The sequence below is a fragment of the Habropoda laboriosa genome, unplaced genomic scaffold (assembly GCF_001263275.1).
Source record: "Habropoda laboriosa isolate 0110345459 unplaced genomic scaffold, ASM126327v1 scaffold2, whole genome shotgun sequence".
Taxonomy (NCBI): domain Eukaryota; kingdom Metazoa; phylum Arthropoda; class Insecta; order Hymenoptera; family Apidae; genus Habropoda; species Habropoda laboriosa.
This window is the reverse complement of record NW_017100190.1, coordinates 1,471,081-1,483,055: the sequence shown is the minus strand read 5'-3', so window position 1 is coordinate 1,483,055 and position 11,975 is coordinate 1,471,081. Positions and strand designations below refer to the sequence as shown.

The 11,975-nt window shown below is 43.3% G+C and overlaps 1 protein-coding gene across 1 annotated transcript in view; it reads left to right on the top strand.

The window, feature by feature from the left end:
- The window catches only part of LOC108579995 (cadherin-related tumor suppressor), a 108,140-nt gene extending 105,247 nt beyond the window's left edge, over positions 1 to 2,893 (top strand). The window contains exons 20-22 of the mRNA XM_017943645.1: positions 6 to 378; positions 571 to 786; positions 863 to 2,893. Coding sequence (XP_017799134.1) covers positions 6 to 378; positions 571 to 786; positions 863 to 2,893 — 2,620 coding nt within the window. The remainder of the gene's footprint in view (positions 1 to 5; positions 379 to 570; positions 787 to 862) is intronic.
- Positions 2,894 to 11,975: the final 9,082 nt, after the last annotated feature.

The following is an 11,975-nucleotide window of genomic DNA, read 5'->3' as shown; positions in this document are numbered from 1 at the left end:
TACAGGACCTTGAATTTCAACAACAACCCACTCCTCGTGGGAGGACTCGAGAATGCGGACCCGGTGCTCGAGAGACCGGGCCAAGTCCACTCGGACGACTTCGTAGGATGCGTCCACTCTGTCTCCATAAACGGGAGAGCCCTCAATCTGTCGAATCCACTTGCCTCGCGAGGTGTCAAGTCTACGTGCATCAGATCGAAGAAGAATCCTTGCCTCAGAGAAGGAAAAGACTCCACTTCGGTTTGCGGAGGCGTCAACACCAAGTGTTACGACAAATGGCACCAAATCACCTGCCAGTGTGGCTCGTTAACCGCTCCTAATTGCGAGGGAGCACTGGAACCTCTTACTCTGAGCGAGGGTGGATACGTCGAATTCAAAGTACGTGAAAGATCGCGGATATTTCAACCCTTAAGTCGATAATCACAATTTTCGTCCACTTTTTCTGACAATCCGACGGGATATTGAAATCTTCTACCGGGAAGATCGAATACTTTTTATCGACGCAAGGGTTAATTGAAAATTCGTTTTACCAGAGTAAACTGAAACGAATGATGTGCTTTTTATTCATAGATCTCGGAGAAACATAGAAGAATGCAGTTACTGGAGTATCTCTACGGAGGATCGACGGTGTGGTACAAGAACAGAGCGAAGAGGACAGTCAACGAGGACAGTAGCTTCATGAGCAACTCGTCTCCGTTTAAAACTGTCGGGCTGATGTTCAGAACGGTGAAACCTGACGGAATTCTCATCTACGCTGCCACCAACAAACACTTCACATCGGTAGAGGTAAGAGAAGCAACGAAAGAGTAACAGAGATCCTTCGCAATCGATACACATAGTCGAATAATTCGTACAATTCCAGCTACGCAACGGACAACTGTTCTACGCGTCTCTCCTCGGTTCACCCGTGAACATGTCAGCGAACATCGAAGGAAGCCTGGCGGACGGTCACTGGCACAACTTGACCCTTCACTCCTACTTCCGAGGGCTAAGACTTTTCATCGACGGCGTTCAAACCGGCGAAGAATTGGATTCCGCCGGTGTCCACGACTTCCTCGACCCTTACTTGTCGGTCCTATCGATCGGTGGAGTCAGCCAAGACCTCTACTACGCTCACAGCGCTGGCGCCAGGAGCTTCGAGGGTTGTTTGGCCAATTTCACCATCAACAACGAGATCCAGCCTTTCAACGGGTCCGGCTCGATCTTCAAAGAGGTGTTGTACCATGGAAAAGTGAACACCGGTTGCAGAGGACTGATAGGAATCAGCGCAGCCGCGACAGCTGATCCTCTCAGCATTGGAATCACCCTGGTCATAGTCTTCTTCGTGATTCTACTCATAGCTATCCTGGTTAGCTTCATCGTTTTCCGTCTGAGACGACAGAACAAGGAGAAATCAGCACCGTCGGTGGTGAACAAGAACACCAACGCTATAATGACAGGAAATCCTCTGGTCGGCAGCGGAAACGACAGTTTAATGTCCAGACACGAGAACACCTACATCTCCGACACGTCTGATTTACGCGGAGTAGGTCACATGGGACCGGAATTGATCTCGAAGAAGTACAAAGAAAGAGAGATCAACGCAACAACCGAACACAGACCGCAGAGGCCTGATATCATCGAGAGAGAAGTGACGAAATCTCCGCCTATCAGAGACGAACATCCTCCTCTACCACCGCCTGCCCAATCGTCTCTCCACTCCCACGAGCACAATCCAGAACCTGATATGCCGGAGCATTATGATTTAGAGAACGCGAGTTCCATAGCCCCGAGTGACATCGACATCGTCTACCATTACAAGGGCTACCGCGACGGAATGAGGAAGTACAAGGCCACTCCTCCGCCGATCAACAATTACGCCAATCACCATAAACACACCGGACAACAGCACAGACACACCGGACCGTTTCCACCTAGAGCTCTGCCTCCGCCAAACGTCAGTCAACCACCTGGACCGACTCAGAAACTGCTACAAAGCACTCCTTTGGCTAGACTATCTCCTAGCAGCGAATTATCCGCTCAACAGCCTAGAATACTAACTCTCCACGACATCAGCGGCAAACCTCTGCAAAGTGCTCTCCTAGCCACCACGTCTTCCTCCGGTGGAGTCGGAAAAGACGCTCTCAACTCCAACAGCGAGAGAAGCCTCAATTCCCCGATAATGAGCCAATTATCGGGGTCAACGGCTAGTCGAAAGGCGCCTCAATCGAACAACGAGAACTCCGTGAACAACGTGTCATCCGTCCCAATGGGGCTAACAGCGGAAGAGATCGAAAGATTGAACTCCAGGCCGAGAACCTCGAGTCTCGTGTCCACTCTAGACGCGGTTAGTTCCTCGAGCGAAGCTAGAGGACCTCCGACACACGGTCCTCTTCATCTCCACCGAAGGCACACTCCACCGGTGGAGAGACTGGAAAGAAGGAACTCTTCGACGACCGACGAGAGCGGAAACGACAGTTTCACCTGTTCGGAGTACGACAACACGTCTCTGGTAGGCGACAAGAGGTCGGACAATCCGTTCGCCAAGCAAGACGACGAAGAGGTGAATCAAAGGAGCAACGAGTCCTCGCAAACGACGAAACCTCCTCTGCCGCCCAACGTGAACTACGACGGATTCGACAGTTCTTTTCGCGGGTCTCTCAGTACTTTGGTAGCCTCCGACGACGAACTGTCCACGCATATGGGAGGATTGTACAGACCGACGAACAGCGGATCACCGTCGACCACCACCACAGCGTTGAGCTGGGATTATCTGTTGAACTGGGGACTGAATTTCGATAGTTTGGTAGGAGTGTTCATCGACATCGCGGAGCTACCAGACAGTGCCAATTGTGTTCCAAGTACGCTTAGACTGCCAGCTAGTATACCCAAGCCATCCGAGGAGTACGTCTGAGGAAGTGTTCGTATCGTCAGACGACAATTTTAAATGAACTTCGAGAAGATGCTCAACGAAAGTGTGCGCATGGATGACCAAAAAGAAGCGAGAGAGAAACGACTAGCGTTCTGATACGAGCGGAATACGCTTTAATCGCCAATTTTAAGTGGGCCATAATGAAAAATTGAACAAGGTGAAACAGGTAGAAACGGACAGTTTTTTAGATCGATAAGGGAAGTATCGTTACATTTCTCCTGGCTCAAGATTGGTGCTGAAGGATTAAGTAACCATTTTCTTGCCATATATAATAGAATCTTCGCGACGTTTCTTCGTCCTTTTTCGTCCACTTCGAGGAACCTTTCTCCTCGAAAGGTGAAAATTGTGAATTTTGTAAATAGTATATGTCTAAGTGGAGAAACGCGACTCTTTTCACGAGTACAAGATTCGCAGCGAAGAAGGCACTTTTTCGTCGAATTTATAGAGAGAGGTCGCGAGTTAAGCGTCGTTCCGCAATTAGCCGCGAATTCGACGGAATTCGCCGTTGATTGGAACGATCATTGCGCGGCTGTATCGCTTAGAATTATAAATAACTATCGAGAATTTAAACGTTTTCACTGTATATACCGAAGTATTTTAAACGCTCTGTGCCAGATAATCACGATACAGTCGCGCGATAGAAATCGAACCGCGACGATTTCGAATCCACGTGGTTTTCTCTTCCTCCACGCTTTTCGCGTTCCTCGTGGTAGCCGTGTCGCGACGACTACGATGATTTGCTCGGTTTCCACGTTCTCTCGCGATAAAGTATCCACGATTTTTGCTGGATCTTTGCAACGAGAAACGTTTTAGCAGAGCGTAACCGCCAGACTGATTTAATCTTCCACGTTATCGAAGCGTTATCGTAGGATTTACTCGTTAAATATTGTACCGTCGATCGTGAGAATTCATTGTAAATTAAACTACGAACTTTGTGTAACCCGCCGTTGTAAATAACCGTACGCCTGATCTGTACAAAATGTGTGAATGAAACGCGTGTCTACTATCTTTATCATCGATCGTAATTTGTAATAAACAAGACATTTGTAAAAAAAATAAGGGAGATCGATTAATTACCTCTTCTCCAATTATCTCCTTCTATTTTCCTCGCTCGTTCAAAATGTTTCTTCGAAATTTCATCGACTATTAGCTACCTCGTCTCTTATAATTTCCTTCTATTTTTCTTGCTTGTTAAAAATATTTCTTCGAAATTTCATCGACTATTAACACTAGGTTTCCGGACATTTCTTATATATTGGGTTGGCAACTAAGTTCCCGCCGTTTTTTTAAATTCTAACATTCCGCATGTCGTTAAATGTTTTTGGCAAAATATTTCAAATCATTCGAAAGAGTTAATTCTTCTTTGTTCGAGTTAATTTCTGTTAATTTTCAGATCATTAAAATGAAATGTCAAGTTGAGAAAAATGAGCATTTCCGACACCTCCTTCTTTTTGCTTTCAATCAAGGTTCTAAGGCCGCAAATGTGTATGGAGAGGGTGCCATAGCTGGAAGAACCGTTCGTGATTGGTACGCCAAATTCAGAAATGGAAATTTCGACAACCAACGGAGATTGTGGCTCGTTGATTTTTGTTGTTGTCACTTAAAGCATGCGGAACCCATGCTCCACACTTCGGAACCTTTCCCATCGAGTGAAGATGCTTCTCTATAGCAGTGTGGGAGCATTCCATTTTCTCTGCCAGTTCCCTTGTCGTTTCACGCGAATTTTCGTGCAAAAGTTGGTTTAATCGCTCTTCATCGAACACAACTGGACGGCCAGAACGAGGTGCGTCTTTGAGGTAAAAATTTCCATTTTTGACGCGTGAACAAGACCGCAGATTTCCTTTAACAACCAATTTACTTCATTTAAAAACAACATATTCTACACTATTAACTTACAAATGAAACTATGCGATATTACATATCTATATAGAATTGATAATAAGCATAAATGGTAGAAGAGAGATGTAAACGGTTTCTGTAATTTTCCTTGTGAAATTCGAAATGGGTTAATTGCCTCTTTCCTTATAATTTCCTCCTATTTTTCTCGCTTGTTGAAAATATCTCTTGGAAATTTCATGGATTAAATGACGCAGTTAGTAGGAAACACGTGAAGATAACTGAACGAAGATTTCACGTGTGAATATGTTTCGATTATTTTTTCCCAATCGATTCGATATTCGTCTCGAGAGGACATTAAATGACCATTCTCGCGTATCTACCGATGCAGAAACGTAAAAAAAAAGGAAATAATAGACGTAGGACGTAGTATAATTTGTTTAATTGCTTACTAAAATACGCTAGATCAGTTAGAATGTTCAGATAATGATATCATCATTCCCGTCATACGACGAAGAGCTTCTGAACAGCGCTTATGCGAACATTAGTCTAATCGCCGACAAAGCTTGGTGCTTCGACAAGGAAGATCCCTTTCAAAAGTTCAATCGATCGTTGTGGATTCAAGTAAATATCATCGACAAACTAAATCTACCTCTAACGATCGCTCTACGCTACTAAAATTCTCGTTAAAATTTATTCAAAATATCCATAATTTGCCTTTCCGCAATACAGAACTGTAAGCTAATAGCAAAGTACAAAGAAAATGGTACGTATCGAAGGAAACGCGTCCGCGACGTTATTCCTCGTTCACATTTGGCTACTTATGGCAATTACGAGTACAACGAAGAACTGGAGGGTATGTACAATCCAGACGACAACACCGGTCCTCGTTCTTTGCCCAATTTCTGCTGGACAGAAGTCACCGAGCCGTGGATGCTACCGGAGGTCGAGAAACACTTCGCCTGGTTAACTTCCAGCGGTTCACGATCGAGTCGTGAATTGTTAGCATCTCGATACTCGATAATCATTCTAACATGTATACACTCTTTTGGATAATTTTCTTGGTTAATATTTCGGTGAAAAATTGACGTTGCAAAGCTCAGCAACGAGAATACCGCAAGCTGACGATGCATCGAAGGTCGGATACGGCTTCAAGACACACTGGGAGGATCATTTCCAAAGTCAACGCGTGCAGAGGTTGAGCCCAACGGGGAAGAGGATCAGAATGAATTACGAATCGAATAAAGAAGGAAATTTCGTTGGTAATACTCTTAAAATCAACTTGTTTCTTTGTTAAATTCCAAAGAAAGAGAGAATATTCGTGTTTTCTACCGGAAACTGTAGGGTAAAGTAGCCTAATACGAGACCCCAGCATATCTCCGTTACAGAACTCTCGAACGTCGTAGCGATGCTGTTTTGTTTCGTAATTAACCGCGTTAATTATCATGTTAAATACGAAATTTGACAGGCATACTTGTGCAATACGTTGCAGAAAGTTTTTCAAGTAGTTCGATTAAATTACAAATACCTCGAAAATAGTAAGTTTATAATCATTTTCATGCAATGGAGCTTCGTTAAATAACGAAGACTTAATCTCGAAGCTGCTTAATAGCTATCGTGTTATTGTTACCGAATATGAGAAGTTCCTATTGTAAGAGGAGTCTCATATTAGGTAGCCAATTTTGTTTTAGCGTACAAAGTGTTACCGGTCAGCCCGCGAAGTCTGCGGTGCTGAAGAAACAGATTTAATATGCCCAATGTGTGAAAAAAGACAGAAAAAATAGCCATTTTTTAAATCTGCGTATTTGCATAATTTTCGTTTTTATTTTATTACGAAGGAACCGAATTTTCTTTACTGTATCGAATTTTAATAAAACTGTTCTTAGTCGACAGTTATGACTTGTTTAAGAAATGGATCTCATATTAGGCAACTTTACCCTATTTAACCCTTTCGCTACGGCAGATTTCAACGCGTAACCTGAACGACTGATGGTAAATCATTAATCACAGCTGCAAAATTTCTCATTTTGGCCATATTTTTTTCAAATTTGTTTCGTTAAATTAAGGTAGAAATACTTACAAGGTTGAAGTATTTCTATTGCGTATATTTTCCAAGTATTGGATGACTGCAAAAGTTCGTGCCCGATTTGAAAATAAAACACCAGAGGTGTGTGCAAAGGTACATTTTAAATGAAAATAAAACGAAATGAAGCGAATAATTCTCCGAAAATAAAATACAAGCGGTGTGTCTTTCGATAGGAATACGCTAAAAGAAACATCTGTGCCGAAGTCAATAAGGTTCTCGCCACCTCTGAAAATCGGGCACGAACTTTTGCAATCATCCAATACTTGAGATTTGGTCTAAGAATTGAGGATTAAACTAGGCGAGAAATGCGTAAAGGATAAAATTAAGGTAAAAAATATTAGGCTGGAAGTGCACCAAAAGGCTCGCAAAGGAAACTTTGAAAACGTCTATAAGCGCCAGCAGCAATGAAAGGGTTAGAATCAACTATTCTTCGACCTTTTCTCGTTAGACTAGAGAAACAGAAGATTCGTATTTCTAATTTTTCTCGACTAAAACGACATATTTCAAGAGTCAGATCCTGCGGAAAAGTCGGCTAACTATTACGAGCATCGACGTTACACCATCGAGAACTCGATGGAGATGCAGTTGCACATTCGAGTGACCAGCGAGGCGGTTCGAAACTTATGGAAAATCGGGACGAACGTTCAGCAACAGTACGCCCAACAGAGAATGCGGCTGCAGTGTTATCAGATACAACAACCGAGGGAGCAGAGTTGTCAGAGCAAGGAACGACAGCAACAATTTTACTACACTTTTCAATATCGACCGCTGATACTTCGAACGGAGTATCAAACCGCGAGAACGAAGACTTACGCGACGAGCAAACATTTGCCGCCAGTTCTTAGCCCGGAAGTGCCTGAATTCTTCCCAAAAGTGCCGATGACGCGATTCGGTACCGTTAAAGAACAGAATACTAATCGCGTGCAGTATTTTCCATCGCTGAACGAGAGAAGCTACCAGAACGAACTGTTTCCTTACAATAGAGCTCACGATACCGCGGGAACTATATACCAGGTACGAGGAAACGTTCTTTTTTCAAGTTATCTACCGAGTTATTTGGAAGTGGTCAAATTACTCTGTAAGAGTATGGTCGAGCGAGTGTTGGGGCTTATGGCCCGCAGACCGAGAGGTCCCAACGCCTTGACACCCCCACGCGCTAAGGGCTGGGTCAGGCAACCTTGCTCCGTAGAAACCTGTGCCAGGGTTTCCCGGAGGCAAGAGTCGGGCCTCAAGGCACGTATATGTGGGATCAATTCGTCAGGAAAAAAAGTATACACCGTCGCATAGCCAGCTCGAGCCACGGCGCGCTACCTTCAACTGCCTTCTCGTCCCGGGGCCCGCGTGCCTCTTCTGCGCTTCGCTTTTCGCTCGCGCCGCGCCGGTACGCGCCACACACGCATTCACGCGTGTCGGGCCCGATCGCCGGCGGATCAGTCACCACAAGAGTATGATCGAGGGAGCGTTGGGACTCGCGCTGATTTATGGCCCGCAGACCGAGAGGTCCCAACGCCTTGACACCCCCACGCGCAAAGTGCTGGGTCAGGTAAGGACCTTGCTCCGTAGAAACCTGTGCCAGGGTTTCCCGGAGGCAAGAGAGGGGCGTCAAGCCTCGTACACTACCGACCAAATGTTTGGAATCACTGTGCATTGCAAGTTGCACAAAAATTCCCTAAAAAGGTTAGCATTTATAATAATTGTTCCGTACGGAACAACGGTTCCCAAAAAAACCATAAAACGACCCTGACCGAGCCTCGACGCAGAGGATTAACAGGCCCGTCAGACGAGCCTACCCCCGTAAAACGTTTACTAATTTTCTAATTAGCAAACTAGTCTTTTCCATCTCTGATGTCCGATTTCCTCTCCTACTGGGATTTTCCAAAACGCTAGCCGCCTCGAACTTCCATCCCCACTTTTACCCTTTCTCTATCCTCTTGCAAATATCCTAAGACCAATCACCGAATTTCTATCGTTTCAATATTCTACCCCCAGATTTTCACTCCGCCTACACCAACTCTCATTTCCCTGTACTCCTCCAATTTGTCAGTCAGTCTTCCTCAGAACACCAAACCGTACATTCCAAAAAACGATCAGCCGACACTTGTAATTTACCAGCATATTAAATAAACTTGTACTCCGGATTCTCGTTAGTTCTCAATATAAGACATTCTATTCGTCGTGATCCAAGTCTCGTATTCGTGGACCGATACGACACCACAATAATTTTCCAACGAATTTTTTATCAGTCAAATCAACTCGAAACGAGGTAAAGTGCTATTGATCTCCACAATATCAATTTCGAATCAATAAAGAATTAGTAGCAGATTCGATGTTAATGTAAATTGGCAGGTGGTTCCAAACTTTCGGCCGGTAGTGTATATAAGGACGCGTTGAATAAGAATGAGGGAGATTGTATTAGAACGAATTAGGAAGAGTGTAGTTGATAAGGACGGACCAGAAAAGAACGAGGCGTCAACGACAGACGGATGAATAAATGTTGCGTCGTGGACTTTGATCAAGTCTTATGACCAGGAGTTCTGGCGCAGGTTAATGATAGTTCTCGCTGGTTCGAGGTGTATTGAAACTTCGTCGTTTTCTTTTGATTCGTTGATGTAGATGCTTGATAGATGTTCAGTTGAAATTCGGTTATTCTTTTTTTTGACGATGTGTCTCGTGCACTCGTTTTGCTGTGATTGTCGGTTTTCAGGTGTGCAGGTGTATATATAGGCATTAGGTTGGTCGACGAAAACTGTGACCTTTTGTTTACAACAAATTTCCCGAGTGTTTTTGGTGCGTCTACGGCACCTCGGTCTGGCGGCCATATGTGACTAAGTTGTTTATTACTATAATCCGCCGAACCGAGACTTGGTTGCGTCCTCATCAGGTCGCAACAATAAATATAGTTTTGAAAATCAGTTTAAATAATCCTGACAAATATTACTTAGACCAAAAGCCCTTACAACTCGAAATTAAGTTATTTAAATTACTCGAAATTAAGTTCTCTTAATTATTCGAAATTAAGTAATTTAAATTGTTCGAAATTAAGTTATTTTAATTCAATTTTATGTCATTTCTAAGTTATTTTAATTCAAGATTAATTTTGCAAAGCCGTTCAACCGAGAACTTTTTAACAGGAGTTAAAATGGTAAATAGTGGATGTGGCACAAGTGAAAATTTTCGTACTTGTTCATTTCTTTCAACGAGGTTTGAGCCAATGTGTGCAATGGTTTTTGATATTCCACGTTCATCGGAGTTCAGAGACACGCTGATAATTAATCAGTGTCTGGTTTACTACAAATATTGGGGAAACGTCAGATATCGAGAGCCATTGGACACAGCTGAAACCTGGAGACCTCGATTAAAAATTTAGAACTCTCAACCAGAGTATCTTTTGAAAAAAAAAGTATTTATCCGACTTTTCGATAATTAATCAGCGATATCGAGAAGCAATTGGAGACCTTGATTAGCAAATTCAAAATTCCCAACTGGAATATTTTTTTGAATTGCGAATCAAGACTTCTAGCTTTGAACCATGCTTCCAATGGCGTCTGATATCCGACGTTTCGATAATTAATCAGCGATATCGAGAACCAATTGGAGACCTCGATTAACCTGAGAATTCTAACAAAAAGAAACACTCGTAAATTTTAGAGTACAGCGATACCTCTGGTACCAGTCACAGACACAACGTTCCTTCGAACCCCGCAACAGTGGTACCAAAGAATACCACCGCCGACGCAAATGCACATATCCAGCTCCTCGTCGACGCCTATGTGTACTTCCGTGCAACCGTTAAGGGCCGCTACTATCACGCATCACCCATTACAAGTATGAAATAATGGCGGACGAACAATAATTGAGCCGCTGAGAAGTCGGAATAACTAACTCCGTGAAATAATATATATTAAATTTGTTTCATTTATGATTCGATACTAAAATTGGAAGAATATTAAAAAGTCGAGTTCATTTTAGCTTCTGAGTGGCTCAATTCTTATTTCATCAAATGTACACAGGGTGTTCCAGCCGAAGGAGGCTATCTAAACATCCCCCTTCTTTTTAACGATGTGAGAAATGATTAATCTTGAAAGAAACTCGAAAGAAACGACCTTAAGGAGAATAATTTTTCTTCCCCCTTGCAAATGCGCTTTAACCCTTTCACTGCTATCGAGGCTTTGAAAATTTTCTCGCACTGTGCTGTTGGCGACTTTTGACACACTTCCACCTTAATTCGATCCTTAAATTGTGCTTAAAATTCAATACTTCGAGTACTCTCACTTTCACACTAAAACTACCGACCGGGTCAAAATGACCCATTTAGAGACTCTCCAAAAGTGAATTTTTATGTAAGTAAACCGTGATTGGAAAATTCGATTCATACCGATACAAATGGAAGCGTACATGTAGAATATAAATTCGGAAAGTTACAAGCGATAATACTTACCAGTATAGAACATTCACGTTTTTTCGAAAGATACTAATGGGCCATTTTGACCCGGTCGGTAGTTTTAGTGTTAATTTAACACGTTAAGCGCGGCGTCAGTCCGTGGGGACTGACGGTGAACTTTTCGTTTGGGTGGCGTCGGTCCGTGGGACCGGCAGTATCATGTTTAAAAAATAAACGTTATGCACGTCTCCTTTTTTTTTGCAATTTATGAACGCTTCTTCTATCAACCCGGATTGGTATTTCTTCGTCTGAATGCCGTGTGAGCGCATTTGTTATCTTCTGTTTATACTCTATAACCGAACAGCTCGCAAAGTGATCGCCGCTGTGTACCGCCTGAACGGGAAGCAGAGCGAAAATCGGCTCCGCGCTCAACGTGTTAATAATATAAATTTAAAAATGATAAATTTTGGAATTATTTGAGGCCTCTGGGTGTAAGCCGTGTCCAAAAGAATTTACATTCCGACGTTTCGCCAGCATTGCAGCTAGCTTCATCAGGGTCTGGAGACGTACTGATAATAGTCGCACTGCTATTACACCCGGAAGCCTCGAATAATTCCACTGATAAATCTGAAATTTTTCAAAATTTCTAAACGCCAAAACGAAAGATTTCGCCGACAATCTACCGCAGCGAAAGGGTTAAAGCTCTCTCTCACATGGTTAAAAACAAAGAAGACACTTAGGTAACCTCCTTCAGCTGCGAT